Genomic DNA, 24,205 nt, shown 5'->3' on the forward strand with positions numbered 1-24,205 from the left:
CTAAGCCAACTTTTTACAGCAGTAACTTTTTCTGCAGGCACAGAGAGAATATTTTAATTGTTTGGTGTTATTAACTCAAACTTAAGAAATCGGCGGGGAGTTGAAAAAGCAGGAAAACTCATATTTCTGTTTCAGTCTATGAATCAAAATGACAGTGGAAGTGGAGAAGATGAGAGCTAGTTATAGAAGTTTTAAGGACAATGTGCATTTAGAATTCTAAAGACTTGTCTGTTACAGTTAATTTTTGAAAATTAAAAAAAAGTTGAAAGGCAGTGTCAGCTGACAATTCAGGAGACTGCTGCTAAAGGAAATGTGAAACATTTGTGTTACATTTAAGATGTAGTTTACTAAAATGTAAGCGCTATTATTTTTGTGCGAGAGATTTATTTCTTAGTACTCCTGGGCTGCGTTTAGACTGGCAAGTTTTTCCGCAGAAAAACTTGCCAGCTGTCTACACTGGCCGCTTGAATTTCTGCAAGAACACTGACTTCCTACTGTCTGAAATCAGTGCTTCTTGCAGAAATACTATGCTGCTCCTGTTCGGGCAAAAGCCCTCTTGCACAAATGCTTTTGCGCAAGAGGGCCAGTGTAGACAATGCGGTATTGTTTTGCGCAAAAAAGCCACGATCGCGAAAATGGCGATCGGGGCTTTTTTGCTCAAAAACGCGTCTAGATTGGCACGGATGCTTTTCCACAAAAAGTGCTTCCAAAAAGTGCTTTTGTGGAAAAGCGTCCGTGCCAATCTAGACGCTCTTTTCCGCAAATGCTTTTTCAAAAGCATTTGCGGAAAATCATGCCAGTCTAGACGTTGCCCTTATGTATTGCTACTACAGCTGCACCTAGCACAGAGAATGAGTATTATGTACTATTTTCTAAATTAATAAAAATCAAGTTATCTAAAAATATTACACAAAGAATGCCCTCCTACATATTGTAAAATGCTGTATTATAAATTAACATGTTTTAGTGATTAGATTTGCACCATTATTTAATAAATGTGTGAAGTAGTATCAGTGGGAAACTATTTAAATCAGTTTTTGAGGTGATTTATATCAATTATTTAAATCCTCTTGATTTAATTCAATCCATCCTGCAAAAAAGTAATACAACAGGGCTGGGAATGGGGAGAAAATGGGTTGTTGTTGTTGTTTTTACTAGTTTCACCCATCCATCTAATTTCTAAACATAGACTTTGATGTAGCCCTTGCACAAATCAAGAGGACAAATCTGCATGCTAACCTGCAATTTTTAAGTACCATATTAAAACTGTAGCCAATCATATCTCTGATCCCTTTTAACTTCTGAAGTTCACTGGAATATTTATAAATCTATCTATATTTTAGAGTGTGTCTGTCTGTGAGTTCATTTGTTCAAGGACTCCTCCTAAACCAGGGCTGGGAAAGAGGCTATCAGCGGGCTGGATCCAGCCCACCTCACACTTTCATCCGGCCCATGACTGCTCCGAGCCCAGCCCTCTAATGCATTGTCTGAGAGCCTCCAGAGAGGCGTGAGCCCTTTCACTTGCTTCTATTTCTTGTGCCTGCCAGTAGGCTGCTAGGCAACATGTTAGCAGCAGGGTCCGGGACCTGCAAGCCCTTTCAGTTGCTTCTATTCAATGAGTATTAGCAGCTGTGGAGAAGGCACGAGCCCTTGAAATAGAAGCAACTGAAAGGGCTCCCAGCTCTACCACTAACGTGTTGCCCAGGAGCTGCTGGGGAAGCATGAGCCCATTCAATTCCTGCTAAATGTAAAGGGTTCACGCCTGCCAGGTGTGTGCCAGGCAATGTGGTGGCAGCTACCCAGCAGGTGCTAGCCCTTTAAATTGACGCTATTTAAAGGGCTCACAGCTCCTTGTGCTGGAGCCAGGAGCCCTTTAAATAACAGCAATTGAAAGGGCTCCTGGCCTGGGGCTGCCCTGCTGTATTCCCTCACCTTCAGGCTAATCAAGACCTGGGGGCGGGGGGAGCATGCAAAGTCTCCTCCCCCCATCAAACAGGTGGCATCAGAGGGAACTGCTAGCTGTTCAAAACAGCTGGTGGTTCTCTCTAGGTGCTACACGCCCCTGGCAGAGTGGGAGTGCTAAGATTTCACATACTCCCCAAACCCCTAGGCCACTGTTTCCCAATTTTATTTGGCCACAGAACCCTTTAAAAAAAAAAAAAAACGCTGTGGGGAACTGGTCGACCAAAAAAAAAAAAAAAATCACGCCAGGCCACCCTAAGACTGGCTCTGGGGGAAAAGAGGGGGACAAGTGATCGGGTTCTCGCAGAACCCCTACTTTTACTATTTGGGAAACACTGCCCTAGCCCAATCAGGGTCTATGGGCAGTGAAGTGTCCTGGTCCCGCCCCTTCTGCCAAGGCCTCACCTCTTTCGGGGCAGTGCCTGCAATCAATCACTTAAATTCCCGAAGTGGCCCCCCCTTCAAAAATTATTGCCCACCCTTGTCCTAAACAGTAAGAGGTAAGACCACCAAATTTGATATGCAGCTTCCTCTCCTCTTAACTTAAAAGCAAGGTCAGGGTTTGGTTGTGCCAAGGCAACTGGAATCCGTGTGAAAAGGACAGTTTTCAATAACATGTAAAAGGAGGGGCTGCTGTTCCTAGGGACATGATATGAGAGTGGCCATGGGAGCAGTGAGCACACAAGAGAGAACTATACTTCAGTGTCCACTGAGGGAAGCCATACCATCAAGGGAGTGGCCGGCAGGGCTGGAGATCCACCATCTTGCCTGCCAACACACTGAGGAAATAGCCCCCATATCCCAAAGCCCTTCCTCCCCTCCGAGCACTTGCCTGCAGCATTGGAGGATGGGGGCGGGGAGAATGAACAGGCCCCTGGTAGCTGGGGGGGGGGGGGAAAGGTTGCCTGGGAGGGGGGAGAAAGAACAGGCCCCAGGTTAGCTGGTCTGGAAAAAAAAAGGGGGGGGGGAGGGGAGAAGTCATAGGAGTTTCTTAAGTCTTATATTCCTCTAGCCTCCTGAGTGCTGAAGCTGCTTACAATACTGTTCCACCTCATCATCCTCCATCAGCCCCCATGCTCACAGGACACAACAACCTAAGATGGTTCTGTATGTTTATGTAAGAAGAAAGGCACACCAGATATATCTCAGCTAAAATACCTGCAAACTCCCTTCATATAAGAGTGAAACAAATACTCAAGGCCACAGTATAATTTATAAAACTCAAGAATCACTGATAAGGGCAAACACGTATTTTCCATGACTAATAAAGAAAATTAATATGGCTCAGCACTTCATGAAATTGATGGTAGAAAACAGCTCAGAAATTTAGCTAGAACATTTCCATTTACTTACTACTTGAGTGGCTAGGAAGGGAGCACTTGCAAAGGCAAGTGAACTGAGTACCTATATATGGGATCTGAAATTCAGGCCTCTTGTTTTAATCACTAGAGCTTGGGAGACGGGCTTTTTATTAGCATATATATTTAAATAAAAATTAAATCTCCCATACTATCCACAATAAAAATGGATACAAACTGTGGAATTAGTGAGGGATTGTCCCTGTGGTGACTGTCATATCATCTGGTGTTTGTCAGTCAGCATAAGTAAACAACCTATAACGGAAATGTGCATATAACACTGGCAGCATAATGTGACCCTGTCTATACTAGCCAGAGAAAGTATGGATACAAAACTGCAAGTGCTGAGCATTCTCAATCCCCATGGCCTTCAACAGAAATGGAGGGCATTTATCAACACAACATGATCCATCCAGCTCTCTGATGAATAGTGAACAAACATAATTCTTGTCAGAAAGACAATTATCCACTTTCCCTGACCAGCACACACAGGGCTTAACTGTGCTATTGATATAAACCAATTTGTGAAACATGGTGCTACAGACTTGATGGAAACCTAGCATCTGACTAGTCAGATGGGTGAGTTATTTTCTGTAAAAAGTGTAGAGGATCTATGTAACATGAGGTCAAAGGCCAACTACTTCCTGACATCCTAAAACTGGAGATGTCAAGATTATTGAATTCACAGAATCTTTAACTAATGAATTCTGACCATGAGCTAGTTTCAATGGCAGCTCATAATACCTGTTTTTGAACCACATAACTTTCCCTGTATCACTGTGAAACGTCTCAATTAATTTTGTAGTATCCATTTCCTCATTAGAGATAGGGAGCAAATTTTACTAGTTGACATTTAAAAAGTGTTCTATATGCTTATGTTCTGTATACTTAAAATAGCTCTAAAGGAAAATGCACCGGGAAGAATCAATCTGAACAAAAAAAAAACAAAAAAAAAAGAGAAAGAAAGCATTTTCATATTACAGCCACCATCACACCCTGTTTGGGGTAGCTGAAAAATTAACTGTGGGGAGAATTACAAAATAGAAGTATTAATGATTGGCTAGACAGTCTCTTTCTGGAGGGTAAAAAATGTCAATACATTCATTTGGATTAACAAATAATTATTGTAACTCACCATAAAGGGATCTCACCTATGTATTTTAAAATACATAGTTCAAACCACAATAGTTAAGGAACTGCATCTGTACTTCACAAAGTAATACAAATTCCAACATCCTTCTAGCTGTCTTTACTATAAACAACTATCCTTAAATCTGTTTACTATTATTGTTCTACTTAGTCATATTATTTTGCAGAGCCATGATAAATAGCCCACATTCTTTATAGAAAATCAGAGAGCATGAAGAATCTAAAAAGTGATCACTCTTGATTTTAAAATGTCACCTAACGCAAAACCAGCAAATATACAGCATTAGTGGTGACATTGAAAAAGCCCTAGAGAGTGGACAATGTATAATGTTTCACTATGCCAGAAAAACAGAACACAATTTTTCCCATGAAATAAATTGATATCACTATTACACTTGACAAATCTTATAGGTGGACTAATGGCACAAGGATGAGTTTCTTGCATTAATCAGATGGGACAACTGGACAATCCCTACTCAGGCACAATCATATAATCCTGCTATGAAGCTCACTCCTCAGCATAAGCTTTCTCTGTTGTATCACTTGTACTTTTTAATTGAAATTACATACTCTTAAAAGTCTTGTGTTTCTTTATTTACTTAGAATAAAGTGGTCAAACCATAGACCCATACCGCAAATGTGCCTCAGAACCAACATCATATTTAACAGAGAACCTGTGGAAGATATATATCCCATTCAGTAATGGAACATTCTGATTTAAAGCAGAAGCTATTCAGGAGAAAAAGGACCATCACATCAGAAACAGATTAAGATTTATTGGGTCCCTGGGTACAAAGTAAGGATGTTAAGTATCGGGTATTTCACTAATCGAATAGTCAATGCAAAAAGGACCCCCTAGCTAAACCTGGCTCCACAGCGCTGCCCCTCTGAAATGCCGCTGCGGTGTTTCAAAGGGGCAGAACCTCACAGCTGATTCTAGGCTTAACACCGCATGGAGCCTGGAGTCATCTGGGGACTCCAGCTCATGCCAGGCTCCCTGAGGCACTGCCCCTTTGAAACGCCACTGTGGTGTTTCAAAGCGGTAATGCCACACAGAGCCCGGGCTCCCTGCAGTGCTGTTGCTTTGAAGTACCTCCCACTTTCTCCCCTTGCTGCCTCTATCATATAGAGGCAGCAAGGGGTGGGGAGCAACTAGTCAACTATCCTGTTGACTATCCGATAAGCATTTGCTCATCGGACAGTCGACTAGTCCTTAACATTTGGTCCCCCTTATCCTGTGGGCTCTGCCAGATTGGGCAGGCCATGCCCCTCCTCTTTTGAAAATTAGAGGGCCATACTCTCCCACTTTTTAACATGGACACAGTAGGCTCAGACAGGCACTTAGCTACAGCAGCATGAGCACAGTTTGGGTAGGTCACGAAGGCATTGCCCCTTCCTTCTCCCCACCAAAGAGCAAGTTTCAGGCCAGAGGCTACAGGAGGAGTGGTGCGGTGTGTGACTGCAGCCTGGGCTTTGTACTCAAGGCAGCAGCAGGTGCCTACCAGCAGGAGATACCCAACAGGGTCAGCCTGGCAGAAGCGGGACATGGCAGGGCAGGCACTGAGCAAACTCAGGCGGAGTGCGGTGGCTGCTGAGGCTGCACCAATATCTGGGGAAGATGCACCAGAGTAACCCTCCCCGCCCAGCTGCTTACTACCTGTGACCTTCCCAAAGCTCCCCTCAAACTTCCAGCTGGTGCAGGGCCTCCCCCGCCCCCCACAGTGTGTCCACAGACAGAAGGGACAGGACAGGAGATCAGACCAGATTCCTCTCCCTCTGTCACAATGGCAGCAGCATGCCATAGGGGGCAGGGACATGGGCTGGGAGCTGCTCTTGAGTATCCCAGCCTCTGCTCAGAGTAAGCGAAGGGTCCAGAGCTCCTTCTACAGTGGCCCAGGCTCTCTGGAAGGCTCTGACTTCTGGTCTGGCCAGGTGAAGGATCCCCAGGGAAGAGGAGGATCAGGGGGCAGGGTCACTGTTCCATTACTGGTCCGTCCCCCCCTTCTACTTCTGTTACCACACTCCTGCAGGGGATGGAGGAACCCAAACTGGCCCTTGGGTACAGATCTAGATGGCTAGTCTACAGCATCTCCAGACTGTATTTCAGTACTGAAGAGGACAGCTGCAACTGGCTTCATTTTATGGAACTTAGGTGTGGACTTCAAGGCAACAGGCTACTTGTTTCCCCAACTGAGGCTTGCATAATCAAAGGATGAATGCCCATGATACAGACGCTTTCTTGGACACTTCATATGGTATTTTTCCTCAAAAATAAAATGGGAGCAGCAGCAACTGAAGACAGATCTAATTCTAAGTGCAGCAGTCAGCACAGACTGGCCTCCTTGATACTAAAATCACTACTAGATGGGATTGTACGGTTCAAGAAACTGGATATACATCAGGACAAGTTAGGATGAGGCTAAAGTAGAGGCAATTTACCAAACATAAAATATGCAACAAAATATTACCAATGTAGATTAAAATTATCTGATATAACCAACTTGAATATTAGGAGACTGAAAAAGCCTGCCACCTCCTGCCTCCAAAGGATACAGCTTTTTAAAGGCTGCCAACTATTGTACTTACTTACCTTCTTACATAGTTCCTTGTCCTTTTGTTTTTAATCATGACAATAACTCAAACTAATCATGCCTGATTTAAATGAGTGTTAAGGCAGCACTACCCACTATCACAGGAAACCACAGAAGTTAAAATAAAACAAGGCTCTCACTTTTGAAGGCTGCTGAATTTTAATCTCTTGGGAGTCAGATGCAGAATCTGATTTGGTGCCACCGGAGTTTGGTTTCTCCTTTTTTCTCTTCTGTTTCTTTTTCTTCTTTTTAGCTCCCAAATCCCCTCCAGGACTTCTGTCAGGAAATTCAGAGATGGTGAAATGAAAAAGACCAATACCACAAAACTTGAAGTACATGACAGTAAATTTAGAAAACCACCACTTCTACATTTGAAAACTAATAATACAGTAGTAAAGATATGATACAAGGGGGGAAATTCAGGATAAAGGAGTAAATGGCAGAAACATTTTCTATGTTAACTTAATCATTTGCTTTCCATTAAGTACCCTAATTTATAAGGCATTTGGGGCCTCAATTTCATTCATCTGCAAGACTTTTATTTAGCAGAAATATGAAGTGGCAATTTCTACACATAGAGCAGAAGTTTTAATGTCTTGCTGAACAATTTTATTTAGCAGGAACCTTTTGGCAGAAAAAAGGGGCCGGAAACTTCAGAGAGGGAAGAGAAATAGAGTACTGCAATATGCACTAGCCAGGATGGGTAGGAATGGTGTCTCTAGTCTTTGTTTCTCTGGAGGTGGGTGACAAGGGAGGGATCACGTGAGGATTACATATTGTGATCCCTCCCTCTGAGGCATCTGGTATTGGCCACTGTCAGCAGACAGTATACTGGGCTAGATGGACCTTTGGTCTGACCCAGTATGTTCGTTCTTATGTACTAGAGCTAAAACTTGGCTTATGTACATCTGCAAACATAATAATTTAAGTTTCAAAACAGAACTCTGCATTGGACTACAAACACTATAATGACAAACATTAGATTAGATGAACATTTCTAATATTTCCAGCAAGGAATTATGGGTGGGATTTTCAAAAATACCTTTGGGATTTAGGAGCACAGGCTCAAGTGAAAGTTAAAGGGACTCCTCCTCCTAAATACCTTAAGTGCTTTTGAAAAATTGTAGATACTCTTGATGTTTATCAATGGTCCATTAAAGGATTTGGGAAGAATGCATTAAAAAGAAAGGATCCAACCAGAAAACACTGAGCAATTTTTCAGGGAACTTCATTCCTAACACATGATATATACCTTGCTCAAATCTCTGATAGTAATTGAGTAAAAGGAGAATTACTATTACTGGGTATAGTTTAATGGAAAACACAAGAAACACCACAAACTGCAACCTACGCTTGCTAACGCCAAGTATTTTAGCTGATGACACCATGATTGCCTTTTCCCCCCTTAAGTAGAGAAAACAATAAATTAACAAAATGACCAAATACAAGAGTAGCGTCTGTAGACACTTAGGCTATATCTAGACTGCAAGCCTCTTTCGAAAAAGAGCGTCTAGACTGCAAGCGGAACTTTCGAAAAAGCAAGCCGCTTTTTCAAAAGAAAGCGGCGAGTGAGTCTGGATGCTCTCTTTCTAAAAAGCCCTGTTGGCATTCAAGAATGCCTTTTTTCGAAAGAGCACTTTCGAAAAAAGGCGTTCTTCCTCATGAAATGAGGTTTACCGCCATCGAAAGAAAAGCCACGTTCTTTCGATTTAATTTCGAAAGAACGCGGCTGTAGTCTAGACGCTGGTGAAGTTTTTTCGAAAAAAGGCTACTTTTTTCGAAAAAAACCCTGAGTCTGGACACAGCCTTAGGGAGAGCCTACCAGTGGATGGTAGTAACAGTAGACAAATGGGAAAAACAAAGAAGATCATAGAACGCAAATTGATTACTCTTCAAGAGATGTTAACAGTCAGGCAAAACCCCATCTACGTCATGGACACCACAGCAGATGTTACATGCTTTTTTGTACTGGGCAAAAGAAAAACTGTACTTATTTTATTTTTACAAGAGAAACAGCTTTGATCATGAGGGACATCAGCACACATGCTAGCAGACTGGAGAACAAGTGGATTAGCATGTGTGTTGCAATCATCACGAATGCTTATGAAAAGTATATCTGTAAAATCCATTGTCATCTCTATTGCACTCTCATTTAAAAGGTTATAGTACCCACAGTCCACAGCAATTGTATTGCTCATCACTGCTTGAGTCACTGAGAAAGCTCCACATGTCTAAACTGAATGCTGAAAGCCTATGTTTAAGAAAATACCAACCAGTTACGGTAAACACCCATCTGCATTGTAATATCATTGTTCTCTAAATCCATCCTTGTATAAAAGATCAATCTTGAGAAGCACTGAACCCCCCAACTTCACTGGAGTTCAGTGGAAGTTGCAAAAAGAGAAGGAAGGAATGCTGGAGCAGTGCTCAGCATTTCTATGATTCACATCCCAACAACTATCTGAAAGACACAGGAATGGAGAGCTAGGAGTAAAGAGAGGGGGATGAGAAAATGTGGAATGTTTCCTTGAGCTCTACATGAGAAACAATTATTTACCTTAACTGTGGCTGTCTGAGATGTGATGCAGATGTATATTCCTCTTAGGTACATGCATGTCCAGAGCACCATGGTTGGAAAATTTTGCATAGCAGAACTTGTAGAGGGGCAGAGCTTGCATTTTATGACTATAACTCCTTCTCCTGAGGCTGCATCACACTGACCCCCCTCAATCCCTTTGCACCAAACACCCAGAGACTGATGCAGAGGGGACAGAGGGCAGGTCTTGGAATACATGTCTGCATCACATCTCAAAGAACCAGTTACAGTAAGTAACCATTTCTTTTTCTTCAAGTAGATGTAGCTGTGTATTCCACATAGGTCACTCAGTAGCAGTACCCAGAGGAGGTGGGGTTCAGAGTTTATTTAAACAAGGACTGCAGGACTACCAAACTTTGGGAAGCATCTGCTTTGAATGCCACAGAAACTGTATAATGGTTTAAAAATTAGTAGTCCTGTAGCACCTTAGAGACTAATTTATATATACATATAGATAGTATAGGGATATAGATAGGGATGTTCAGCTGATTAATCTAAATTTATCGAATAGTCGATGGAATTTCCATTTATTACTTGATTAGTTAATAAGGGCACCTCCACCTTTGAAATGTAGCAAGAGCCCTGCTGGCTCTTGCTACATTTCAAAGGTGGAAGCACCACAGGGAGCACGGGGCGAGCAAGGGACTCAAGCAGGGGCTCCTGCTTCAGTCCCCCGCTTGCCCTGTGCTTCCTGAGGTGCTTCTGCTTTTGAAATGTAGCAAGAGCCCTGTTCTTGCTACATTTCAAAGGTGAAAGCACCGCCAGTTCCTCGCTGCACTCCTGCCTCCACCCATGGAGACAGTGCTGGGGGGGGAAAACTGGCTTTTAAGTTAACCTCCCCCCAGCACCAGCTCCTGCTCTCCCCCCACCTTGCTGCCTCTCTCTGATAGAGGCAGTGGGGAGGAGGGGGAAGCAACTAGTCAAATCACTAGGGCTACGTCTACACTGGCATGATTTTCAAAAAATGCTTTTAACGGAAAACTTTTTAACGGAAAAAAGCACTTTTTGCGGAAAAGTGTCCGTGGCAAATCTAGACGCAGTTTTTCGCAAAAAAGCCCCGATCGCCATTTTCGCGATCGGGGCTTTTTTGCGGAAAACACTACTGTGCTGTTTACACTGGCCCTTTTGCGCAAAAGTCTTTCGGAAAAAGACTTTTGCCCAAACAGGAGCAGCATAGTATTTCCGGAAAATCACTGACGATCTTACATGAGATCGTCCGTGCTTTTCCGGAAATTCAAGCGGCCAGTGTAGACAGCTGGCAAGTTTTTCCGCAAAATCAACTTGCCAGTCTAGACACAGCCTAGTTGACTAGTCACTTATATCCCTAATAAATAGATAAATAGTATCATGAGCTTTCTCAGTTACTTAGGTTACCACCACCTTATAGTGGACACCTACCAACTGTTATTATTACCAACATACCTCTAGCTTCCATCCAGGACATATCACACAAACAATTGTTTACAGCCAGGCCCTAAGATGCAACTGGATTTACTACAATCCCATAGACAGACACAAACACCCACAGGACCTTTATCAAGCATTCTTAAAAATTAAATCTTCACTTCCCTATGTGGGTAAGCCGATTGACAGAGCTAGATTAGTACCCAGGTATCTGCTTCTTCAAGACAGGCTCAACAAGGACATCTGAGGAAGTGGGCTTTGCCCACAAAAGCTCATGATACCATATATTTGTTTTTGTTAGTTTCACAGCTACCCCTCAGACTTTTATTGCATAATGGTTTATGAATGACCACGTGACAACCCCGCAAATCTACTATATATTTTGAAGAGTTTGTTTGTTTGTACAAAATAAAAGTCGCACTTTGCGATTACTTATAGATACCAAATTTTGTATAAAAAAATCCTGCCACTGAAATTAGCTGAATGTATTACATTTTATGCCGGAATATGCTGAGTGAAAGGTTTAAATCAATGTTTCTCAAAGTGGCCCGTGGACTCAATCTGAGAAAGCTGCAGGTTGCTTTGATTTGTTCACTTATTGGATTCACAGCCATGGAGCCTCATGGATCCCATTGGCTGCAGTTCGCCAGTATAAAAAAAGCTGGTGTCGGCATCAGCCTTGTTAGTACAAGACTCAATGGATGTCTCAAGGCCAGAAACGAAGTCAATGGTGCAGGGTCTCTGCCTCCCTGCTAGGCACATACTGAGAAACTGGACTAGCCTTGTGCTGGCTCACACTCTTCCTAGGGGAGATGGAAGAGTCCCCACAAGACCTGGAACAGTCCACTTGGTCTTATGAAACCTTTTCCTTAGCACACTTAATAGGGAGCGGTTCCTCCAATCTCTTTGGAGAAGTACCTGCTTCAGAGTACAAAGTGGCAGCACTCTCAGAACCTGAGGGTGACCTCTGATCCAGCAAGGGCCTCAGGGCTGAAGCAGGCTATGGAGGTTTGCATGAAGGTACCTAGCCATCTGAGCTCATTTCATGAACAATCTACAGGTAATACACCATTCCTTGATTTGGGCCTCATCAAGCACAGCAAGTACCATGTGAGGGGATCGCTGCTGAGGACTGCTTTGCCATATAACATACAATGTAAATCCCAGAGAAGATACTTAATTAAGTGCAACTAACATTAACTTAACACTAAGGGCCTATTAATTATATACAATTAGAAAAACAAACTAAAATAGCGAGAGGTTATGAAGTTAAAGATCACACAGAGCTTTGACTCCAGTTACAGGTGGTAAGAAGGAACTGACCCAGGTCAGGGCAGCACCCTCACCACAGGAAGCCAGGGGAGAGGCTACGGCCACAAGGTACTAGCCCAGCCCCTCTACAGGTACTCCTAGGAAAAATTCTCCATCAACAGTGTCCTGACCATACACACATACAATGTAATACACACCTGCATCTACTCAAAGAAGCAGCACTAGTTTGAGCTGGATATGTGAGGCACAGAGAATTTTTAGTTCTTGAATCGTGCTTATAATTGTCTAGACTGTTGCAGGTTAAGAGATGTACTTGTTTAAAAGAATCCCGCTTAAAATTATTTAATAGGCCTGGGTGCTTAGTTGCTGATATACAGGGCTCGACAAATCACTGAATCTACTCGCCCGTGGCAAGTAGATTTCAGCCAGTCACCCTGTTCACTGGCAGTGCGCACATGCGCATGTGCAAGACCCGCATTGCGCAGTGTGGGGCTGGCAAGTAGGCTTTGCCGCTGTTTGTCAAGCCCTGCTGATATGTGTATGATATAATGCAAGAACAGTCCCAAAGCACCACACAGAAATTATAATGAGTCAGATGAAATATGTGCAAGCAGACCTAACTTTTCAAGGACTTCACAAACTATAGCAAAAGCAAAAGATGTGAGTGTCTTACAGTTTAAAAAAATTAAGTCATTTTCTGTATTGTTTATGTGAAGAAACACATTTAACTAAATCTTGTTTCTATTGGATTGATCTTTTACACAGTTTCTTACTTAACACAGAAGAATGATGCTACATGTGGAACCTCTCTAGTCCAGCACCCTCAGGACTTGACTGGTTCCAAACCAGGGAATTTGCCGGATCATGGGAGGTCAATATTGTCTAGCAGCATTACCAACACTTCCACTGCTTACTGGGTTCTTAGAAAACATTTAGGATACTTCTAGACTGTCCTCTCTTGCACAAGAAAAAATGCAAATAAGGTGAAGCGGTGAATATCGCCACACCTCATCTGCATGCTTAATGAGCTGCTATTTTGCGCAAGGGGCTTTTGCGCGAAAAGGAGCTGGGTAGACGGCTCCTTTTTGCACAAAACCCCCTCTGCGCAAGAGCCATCTTTCCTGGAAAAAAAACCAGCTCCTTTTTGCGCGAAAGCCCCTTGTGCAAAAATGGCAGTTCATTACGTATGCAAATGAGGTGTGGCGATATTCATCGCTTCACCTCATTTGCATATTTTCTTGCTCAAAAAAGGGCAGTGTAGACATAGCCTTAGGGGTAAATTAGAGCTAAATAAACTGGTACAGATGGGGAAAGACTGATACAGAGGCAGCAGTGTGGGATGGCAAGCAACTTCCCAAGAGCCAGGTGTAGCCATGTGGTAGTTTGGGTTATCGATTACCTGTTTACAAGGTGACACTCTTACATCCTTAAAGGTCAATGTTTTATTTAGTTTAGCTAAACAATGAAATGACTACACTTCAAAAAAATGTCACTTTGATAATAATGGGGAAAAAACTGGAACTTTGCTAAGTCTTACTAATGTTCTCCCTGTGAAACCATTTTTATGCCAGGATATTCAAATTGTTTTTTGGCCAGGAGAAGCTTGCTTTTTTTTCCGTCTTACGCATGTGTGACTCTATATGAAAAGATAGACAGCTGAGAAGAATACCTTACATTTTAGTGGAGTTCAGAACCATGTTTTCAAAATTTCTTTTCATTTTGTTTATTATTTCAGCTGATCAGCAACATTAAAAGTGCTAACATATTTTGTTTGAATAATTCCCCTCTTACCATTTTTAAAGTATGCCTCTTCTCAAATCTCAGTTACAGAATCACAACCTTCAATTTTAGATGTTCACAATACTTGTTACAAAAGAAATATTTTTTTCCTCTTTGACAACGTGTCCAAGCAACAGGAATATTCAAAAGCAGGGATGCCCTGTAGAGTCAGCAGCTTATATCAGCCTTTCATTGCTGTTACATTTCACAGAATATGAAACATTTTAAAAGACAAATCTATTTGTCCTTCACATCACTTTTCTTTAGGCATGTTTTCAGCAGAAAAATCCAGCAGTGGTCAGCAACATGTGTTGACTATGGAGACAAGTTAGAAACAGTGACTATGCAGAATTGAGGGCAAAAGCAATCACAGACAAGCATCCACCTTCAACAAGTCCAGCATCCAAATCACATTCACATTGTAGTAATTATGTATAGGCATAAGAAAGAAGAATTTCCTAAAAGGTAGAAGTTCAAATGGCATGCTACACACACAACATGCTTGTACATGAACTAGGCATGTTAAATATCAGTTAATTGAATAGTCGATTAACCTCATGAATTCTTATCTGTTATTCGATTTCTCTATAGTCTCTTGCCCCACTTCCAAGTAGTCCCCTGCCACTCCATGCTGCTGTCTCCGTAACTCCCACTGTGGCTCTGCATTTAAAGTGTATTAGGAGCCAGGTGGACAGGCAGCCTGGGAGCTGTATCAGAGGCATCAGCACACGATGCCAGGCAAGAACGGGTCCGCGAGGGGAGCCAGTTTAAAAACCAGCTCCCATCACGGACTGGCTCCCTGTTTCCCCATGCTACTGCCTCGGATACAGAGGCAATAGCATAGGGTGGCAGCAGCCCCTTCCCGGAGGGGGGGGAGGGGGAACGACAACTGAGCTCCCGGAACTGGTGCGAGCCAGAACTGAGCCAGGCTGCCTATCCACCTGATTCCTAATACCCTCACTGCAGCTCTGCATTTAAAGTGCAAGTCCTGGATCTGGCCCGAGACGGGACTGAGCCTGGCTACTGGCCAGCCTGCTAACAAATTTTCTGGATTGGGCAGAGGGAGGGAATGCATGTAATCTATAGCATTAACCAATAAGCTTTTGCTCATTAGTTGATCAGTTATTCCCTAACATGAACAGTTGGTTATTTACACATCATGTGTACCTATCCAATTTCTGTAGTCTCCCAAGGTTTAATTCTGAACCATTCAACTGAGACATCAATTAGGATGGGCTGCAGGGGACAGATACACCCTTCCAAGGTTTTTGCACTTGCTTGAAGTTCCATAGGCTACAGAGCCAGGCAGCCTACTCAAGCAGTGGTCCTGTCCATCAGAGCACTGTTCCCACTACATAGTTGCAACAGAAGTGGAATTTGATCTAGGTGCCTCTCCATCCTACACCTGCATAGTCAAAAACAAGATATAACTGCGTGGGAAAGTGCATATATAAAATGTATTCCCACACAGGAAGGGGAATAAATAATTCTGGTGTAAGACACCTTTAACTACATCCACATATGGGGATGTACTAGCATATCAGTTTAGAAAAATGGTATTTATAAACTAGTGTTCCCTCTAAGCTGCAGGGCAGCACAGCTTCACAGGTGAAATCCATCCCACCCTGGCAGTCAGCTCTGTGCACTGAGCCCTGAGCCTCTGACTGGATGGGGCTGATTAATCACCTGTGAAGCTGTGCAGCTTAGAGGGAACACTGTCCATGACCAAAATATTTATACTGCTACAAAAATAATATGTAGATGAGGCCTTATTTAAGGTAAAAGCAGAGTTAAGAGATCTGGCTCTGACCCAAAACAGACTAACTTTGCCATAAAAACAGACTCCATGTATGACCTTGGATAAGTTATTTATGCCTACTTTTTTACAAATGTCTACAACAGTTACACATACAAATCTAATTCCACCCATGCATTCCTTTCTACTTGTACATGCACATCTGCTGTTTTGCATGAGTGTAAAAAAGTGTATACATTTTTAAAAGAGTGGGTCTTAGCTTCTCTGAGCTTCTGTTCCATCCATTCTCTGAGAAACGGGGATATTTACTTTCCTTAAGTTGCTGTTGAGAAGCTTAATTCATGAAAGCTTTCAGATTCTCAGATGGAAGAGAATATAGAAGTGCTAAGTATTTTTACAGAATATTCCCAGTGAGACAATTTCTGTTTCCCTCTTGTCTGAATGGATCTTTCCCAAATCACATCATTGAATGTTATTTTAAATGATATTGCTGAACCCCCATTCTCGCTTCAATAAAACCAACTCTATTTAAAAATTGCCACTATTCATAAATTTATGTTTAAAATATCTGAACTTCAGAAACAAGCCCATCTTCCAAATGTTGACAGTCATTTTCACTGCTGAGGTCTATACCTGCATTGCTTTTCCAAACAGTGGTTTTTGGCTCTGCATCAGCCAATAATAGGGTACAAAATCATTTTTTGAGGGGGCTGCAAATTTTTTTAATCTCATTATATAAGCCTAAATTCAGATCAGATGCAAATGGATGTGATTTCATGGAACTGATGATTTATAATATTTATACCAGAACTATATTTGATTTAGAGTTTATATATTTGAAAAAAAATAAAGATTCTTGGACTTTCCCTTTTCCCATAACTAGGGATGTTAACTATCATTTACATGTAAATGTGTAACCGCTGGAAATTCTAGTGGTTACACATTTACATGCATGAGGAGCCGGCGAGAGCCAGTGCTTGTGGGGAGCCTGCTTTTAAGTCAATTCTCCCCAACACCGGCTCCTGCCTGCTCCTCCCTGTGCTGCTGCTTCTGTGGAGGGGGAGGCGACTCTTCGGAAACCAGTACACGTGGGGAGCCTTAAAAGCTGGCTCTCCACACATGCTGGCTCGGTGAGAGCCATATGTCCCCCCACCCCACCACCCACTACCTCTGGGGTCGGGGAGTGCATGTAGTCAATATGATTAATCAAAAGCCCAGGCTTATTGGTTAATCGTGTAATTAACTATATGCTAACATCCCTAATCATAACTATTTCAAGAGAGAAAATATTTTGAATCAGAAACCCTCCTTTAATGTTTACTGTGAGAAGCAAAACAAAATTAAACAAAAGCCTCACTGGTATGGTCCCTGACTGAGGAGGAAAAGGACACTCCCCATGTTCCCCTTGCACACCAGAGACCGGGGGGCCCAGGTTAGTAGAAGTTGTGTGTTCCAGCCCTGTGGGAGGACAGCAGAGGGGCTGGAGTGCCATTGGCAACTCCCCAATGCTGGGAGGAAGCCCCAAGCTTTGGGGGCTGGATTCAGGCAAGCAGGGTCCTGCATCTGCCCCACCCCCATACACACCTTGGGTTCCCCACCCCTTTATTAGAGTGTTTAAAAAAATCTGAAAAGCATTTCAATATTGAAATTTACAATCTTTGTGAACTTCTCTATTGAAAAATCTCTGTGCCCTTTATACAGAATTCCTATGCAAAGAGCCATTGATAATAGACTAAAAAGCCTTACAGAGAAAGGGCAATGAGAGGGTGGGGTCAAATACATTATTTGAAAAACACAACCTTAATTTATTTATTCCCATTTTAAACTATATGTCTTAATGGAGCCGTTTTATATAAACACTCTTTTCCTATGAAGTGGAACAGAGTGCAGCAGACAGCAAACTAACAGGAACAAATTTCAGAGATGAGGAGAGTAAGGAGACAAGCACATATGACTCACACAATATACATAAATCTTGCATCCTGAAAATGGGACCAGATGTGTAGGGCACAGACACTTGAATCCCAGAGAGTGCTGTATTATTTTCCATTGAATATTTATACTGTCTTCTGCTGTCCACAGCACATTAAAACACAAAAAAACCACTGTCACCATGCCACAGAGTTGTTTATGGTCAACAGTATATGATCCAATGTAAAATGTCAAGCTACAGTTTGAAGAAGTCATTTAATTTACATAGCATTCACACCAAAGACTGCCACATGATAAACAATACCCCTCCCTATTAGAAAAGTGAAGCCTGAGACAGAATAAAATATTCATTACCACTAATGCAGACTATTCCAAACTCAGCAAGACACTTGACCATATTTTAAAGCACCAAGCTAGCTTGTAAATACTCTAGAGCACAGCTGTGTAATAAGAACTAATCTGAAATCTTAAAGCAAATTTAAAGTAAAATCAAAAGAAAAAAACATCACAATAGGAGGAAGGAGGGTATGTGTGTGGGAATATTGAATTTTCCAGTTCTGGAGCAGAATGCTAAGATGCAGTTATGTTTTGCTGTAATCTAGATAATGAGATTCCAGGATTGTCATTTAGAATCCTATAAATTCTGTAGAGTCAGTGTGACACTATGGAAACAGCTACAAGCATGGCTGTTAGCCCATTTTGTTCAGAATATCACCTGCTTCAATCACTGGGATTCATGGTATTTACTGTCCAATTTTTCAGTTCTCAGCCATGTTGACTTTACAAATTACATTCAAGGGACAGTAAGGCATGTATCTATGTCATGCCAGGAATCCTGGACCTTTGTGATATCTGAGGTAAATCAACCAACCATCACCCATACATTCAAATAAGGTGTAGAGTAGCACTGTCATTGGCTGAGTGACATTGCACAGATGGTGAATTACTTGGCTCAACTGCCACAATTCTTCAAAACGACCCACACAACAGCAAGCACAATCAGCATACACAATAACCCCAAAATGTATGCAGAACCTCACAACATACACCCGTCATTCGCCACCCACATAAATCACCCAGCACAACACAACCTATATACAAATCAACACAACTACCCTAAACATTGCTTTGAAGCCTAGAATGCCTATTGAATCACTGAGGCAAAGGAGGCAAAGAAAATAACTACAAGCTTGGCTGAGAACTCTGTTTAGAGTATCTTCAGGTTTAATTATCACTTTCTAATACAATCCAATTGTTAAGTTCTGAGCAATTTTCAGTTTTTACATACATAACTTAAAAAATTACACCTAGGCAATAGCATGGGCTTTCAGTTACTAGTTTCTGAAATGGCTTTTCACTATAATATCTGTTGGAATATTTGACTGTATACCTCAATTGACAAAAGGGCCAACCTTACACAATATTTCCCATTATTAGCAGATACTGTGCTAAAAATGATGTGAAAACACAGCAGTAACTCAGAATTTCATACCTGACTTTATTGTATTGTAAGTCCTATGAAGTTAATGACATCCATCATTTGTTTGTTATACAGAAGTGATCCAGTCACTCACTTTTTGTTATCCTTTCTAGTATGTGAAAGTATGCTATTTTTCATCTATTGCTCACCCATTAAAAACTAGCTTCTGTGGAAAATTCATCATAATACCTAACAGACTGTGTAGAGAATCATGGAGGGCCATATTACTTCTCAATTAAAGACTGGAAGTACCGCTGCAAGTTAAGTATCAACACATAGGGGTATGTAATCCTATCCTTGCTCCTACTTAAACGTTGGTTCTTGCACTCAGTATACCTATTAAATGCCTAGTTAAATGGCTTGGAAGGCTAGGCTTCTACTATAGGGCTGGTACAGATCAATCAAGGCTGAACCATCCATATCTGGGACTCTCCCGTCCAGCAACATCCATGGTCTGGCAGGGCCATGGATGTTGCTGGACCAAAGAGCCCTGAAGGTAGGAGCAGGAGCCAGCTGAGAGAAGTGGGGGCACTGGGGAGCCCCGGCTGGGCCAGCAGCAGCTGGGCCAAACAGCAGATGGGGAACTCCCAACCTGGCTGAGGAACCCCTGGTATCAAAGGGGCTAGATGCCAACTGGGGAGCTCCCACACTCCCTGGGGAAACCTGATGTCAGCTGGGCCAGGGAGTCCCAGCCTGAGCCAGCAAACCCCCGGCTGCAGCAGGGCTGCCGGCGGCAGGCGACCTGGCCAAGGAACCCCAGGAAACCCCTTTTGGCAGCAGGGCTGCCAAGTTTTCCCGGTTGGGGGATCCCCAGCGGCAGCGGGATGCCCCCAGCCAGGAATCCCGGGGTCCCTGGGGCAGCGGAAGGCAGCAGGATGGAGAGCACCTCCTGGGCCAGTGTTAGCAGGGCTGTGGCAAGGCAGGAAGCCCCAGGAAGAAGAGCCCAGGAGCGGGGCAGCCAGCAGGGGAGCACTGACCTCCCCATGTCCAGCAAACTCTCTGGTTTGGCACAGTTCAGGGCCCAAGGGTGCTAGACCAAGGAGGTCCAACCTGTAGTAAAAACAGAAGACAAGAAGAGAACTTGGACCACAGACATTAAGTTACCAAGCATGAATTCTAGATAAGCATTAGCAGGCTACTGAACTGGCTCCGAATGTCAGCGTGATCCACTGGTGACAATAATGTATCATCGTACTCTATTTTCAGCTATATTAATTTCAGGTACTTAGAATTATGAAATGCTGGAATTTTCTTTCAAATAAACAATATTAAAACTCCAAGGTAGGATAGCACAATTTCTCCCTTTTTTAATATTCCAAATATATATTACTATAATTATTTTTAACACTGCTATTTTAGTATGCGTGGCATGACTGCACTGAGGAAGTGGAAGTACAAGAAAAACTGGAGTCTGTCTTTCTAAATCTTAAATTAAAGTTTTTTTACGTGCTACTTAAGGTACAGAGAATACTGTTGCCAAGGAAGCCCTGAGGTCAGTAGATAAACAGCTGACAAATATTTTACATTCTCAACCATAAATCACCTACAGAAATGCTGTCTACCAAATGAAGAAGAAATTAATGACTAAGAAAATATTTATATAGTTTACAAGTTAACCTCTATTTTAGGTCACTATGGTCACCCCTCCTTGCAACAGTATTTTCTCTTTGCCAACATATTTCTAACCCAAAAGATAAGACTGTAAATTTAAATGTAATTAACTCTTAAAACATGCCCCCTCAAATCCATAAGTGGCCTTTTATGGTCACATCAAGCCTCACTGAAGTCACTAGGACTCTGAGCAGTTATGAGGAGGTTGCACATTTGGATCCCAGTGCAAGATCAGGGCTGTACACAAGTAGACTGGCTATCTTGATTCTTGTCCAGAAATTGGAGACAAAGTCTAATCAATGGTAAGAGGAGTTTTTAGAAAATGATTAAGAATAATGAGAAAGGACTACTACTAAAATATATTTCCTGTATTAATGACTTGAGACAAAATTTACTCCCTACTCCAATTACAGGTGGATTTATACATGTTTCTTTTTGAACAGCAGATGGTGTTAACGAAAAGGAATATTTTCATTTAGTCAATGACAAGACCGAGGTAGATAATTTAAGAGTCCTGAAAATAGCTTCATATTTGCACCCTAGGGTCTATTATGATCATTCAGCGATCTGCCTATTTGCCATTCATTTGAAAGCCATAAAACAAAAGACTTAGGGAGAAAATATGGACACTTCTTTAACTCCACAGAAATGCATTGAATTAGAAGAGCTTTCTAGAGGCCCCAAGTAGAAAAGCCATGGCAAATAAAAACACAGTAGTGGCTATCCCATTCCTCCCTAGATCAGTGGGCATTCAATGCCACCTTTTATTCCACTGTTTCTTTCACAGGGCTGGCTGGTCTATGGATGGGGAAATGTTTGTGGTATCTCAGGTCCCACTATAGACTGATATTGATTTTTAATGGGGGGATCACGTGTAGGTATGGATTGGCCAGTATTTGACCTCCTTCCCCTCAAGGGTTATCCTAGGGACAATGCGCCTCTTTAGAGCCATGCTTCTGGCTACACCCTCTCTACTGAAGGCCTCCTCCTGCTGGAAAGAACCACCTCTCCCCTCGCCGGGCGAGTCGGGGCTCGCAGACAGACAAAAACCTGCAGCAGCTCACCTAACTCAAGAGACGCTGCCGCCAGCTGCAAACAGGGCGCTCTCCAAGCACATGCCCTTCATGCCTCGGCTAAGGGAGCAGAACCCATCTCCCGCCCAGAGGCTCGGCCGGCCGGCCCCAGAGGAAGCTGGTGGGTGCGGGCAGCTCACACGCCGGCGCTGCAGCGAGCATCTCCCAGCAGGGCAGCGCCGGGCGGCTGGGCACCGATGCCTGTCAGCTCCATGGAGGCCCCGCAGCGCGGGACCTGCCCGCTGACACCTCCCCGCCCCCTGCAGGCAGGCCCCGCTTCATGCGAGCAGGAGCCGCGGCGCGAACGGCTGCCTCTCCCTCCCCGCGCGCGGCACCACAGCCAGCCGACCCCGCGCTGCTCCAGCCCGCCAGCCGGACGCGCCCCAGGGCCTCTCCGCACCTAGGCCGCCGGGCCCCGGGCTGCCTTCCCCGCCCGCCGGAGCACCCCGGGCCCGGCGCTGCAAGGAGCCCAGCGCGCCTCCTCGCCTCCGCACCCGGGCCAGTCCTGCAGCCGAGGCCGGACGCGCCGACCGGCTCAGCCGCGGGAGCTGCCGCCTACCCTTTGGCGTGTTCGGCCTCCTCCTCATTGTCGCCGTCGATGCCGCAGGTGTCCTGGTCATCCAGCTCCAGGCTCTGCTGGCTGGCCGCAGACTCGCTGTCCTCCGCCATCACGGGGGAAGGAGGGCGGGGAGGAGGGACTGGAAGCCTATGAAAGGAACCGGGGCGCAGCGGCAGAGGCGGCCCGGAGGAGCTCCCTCTAGCTGCTGTCCTCCCCCTGCTCGGGGAGCCGGAGCCCCCGGCCCGCCTGCCGCCCCCACCCTTTTGGCCGGCAGGTAAATGCCGTACGAGCCCTGCTGCCTCATGGAGCCCACAGTAGGTGCCACGTCCCAAATGGCTGATTCACCCGGCTCAGCCCCAGGAGCCGGACCCAGGTCTCTGCCAGCTGGAGGGCGGACGGCAGCCAAACTCCAAGCTGACCTGAGCTGACAGCATCACACGCCTCCAAACTGCCGAGAAAGAGGGGAATCCGGGCCTGGAGGTTCGCCACCAGCCCGGCTCTACCTGCCCTCAGTGCACCGAAGGGGCTGAAGGCAAGGTTACAGCTGGCTACCCCGTTTGAGATGTACCAGCCGGACAGTCAGCCTGGCCAGCATTCTGCTCCTATGGAGCACATTTGCAAATGTGACATTTGGGGTTCATCCAGGCCAGGAAGGGGTCTGGTCATCATCTTGTGATTTATTGCATCTTGAGTCTAAAGCTCTGAGCCTAGAGCCTGCCTGGCTTTGCCAACACGATTACTCTATGCAAGCTGACCTTTTCCAGCCCTGAATTTGTCCCCTATCTCCAATCGTCATACTGCAGTAACTAGTCCCTGGACTAGTCTCTAGTGACTGGACCCTCACAGAAAAAGAGTTCAGTGCCTCTGCAGAGACAGTAAAATGCTCCAAGCTGTTAGCATTATAGAAACCCACATTCCTTTGTCCAGGACAAGTCTGTTTATAACCTTTACCTAAGCTAGACTGTTTGCTTATATGGGTGTTTAGAAATATCATACAGAAGGAGTTCATAACTTCACATATAAAGTTAACACCAGTACAGTATTTGGCAATGATTTTAATAACCAGTGTGAGTTATTAGCTTTCATATCATACCTTAAACAGTGTTGAGTGTAGTGAGTTGGTTGATTCTGATGAGACAATGTGCCTTATGTCACAGCAGGATTGGAGTCTAGCTGCCTATAACCACCCAAGAAGTGCCCCGATACCTAGGTGATATACCTTCTACTATGGCTTAGTGCTATCAGTATGTGTCTCATGAATTTTATGTGTATGTTCTGTGTTAATACTATCAACCTAGATACCCGTAAACTAAACTGAAAGACTTTAGTAAGAATCAAGCATTTCAGTCCTCAGGAAACTAAGGCTACGTCTACACTGGCCCCTTTTTCGAAAGGGGCATGCTAATTTTGAAAGTCAGAATAGGGAAGTCAGTTGAAAACAAAACTGTGTTGGTTATTGTGTTACTCGAGTTAACTATAATAAATGGTTTCAGATGCCAATTAGCCAGCTAAATTTAAGAGGATTACAAAATGCGGACACCAAAATCTGTATCTATCACCGGTGATCCCTTTAAGTGGTCATTGGTTTGTGGCACATAAATAAATACTGACACTTTTAAGTAAAATTTAAACCACAACTATATTAACAAGGATAACAAACAAGCAACAAAGGTTAAAAGACGC

The 24,205-nt window shown here is 43.7% G+C and overlaps 1 protein-coding gene across 5 annotated transcripts in view; it reads right to left on the minus strand.

Annotated features, from left to right (window-relative positions):
* The window catches only part of NMT2 (N-myristoyltransferase 2), a 52,714-nt gene extending 30,016 nt beyond the window's left edge, over window positions 1–22,698 (minus strand). The window contains exons 1-3 of one of the 5 annotated variants that reach the window (XM_075922441.2): window positions 22,523–22,643; window positions 20,257–20,329; window positions 7,201–7,336 (exon numbers count right to left, since the gene is read on the minus strand). In XM_075922441.2, the coding sequence (XP_075778556.1) occupies window positions 7,201–7,336; window positions 20,257–20,264 (144 nt within the window). In that variant the 5' untranslated portion in view covers window positions 20,265–20,329; window positions 22,523–22,643. Of the gene's footprint in view, window positions 1–7,200; window positions 7,337–17,826; window positions 18,253–20,256; window positions 20,330–22,522 lie in introns of those variants that run through there. The other 4 variants (XM_075922442.2, XM_075922437.2, XM_089776717.1 and 1 more) reach the window with 4 other exon arrangements.
* Between the last annotated feature and the right edge of the window lie 1,507 nt (window positions 22,699–24,205).

Source organism: Pelodiscus sinensis, chromosome 2 (assembly GCF_052426305.1).
Source record: "Pelodiscus sinensis isolate ZL-2025 chromosome 2, ASM5242630v1, whole genome shotgun sequence".
In the NCBI taxonomy this organism is placed as follows: domain Eukaryota; kingdom Metazoa; phylum Chordata; order Testudines; family Trionychidae; genus Pelodiscus; species Pelodiscus sinensis.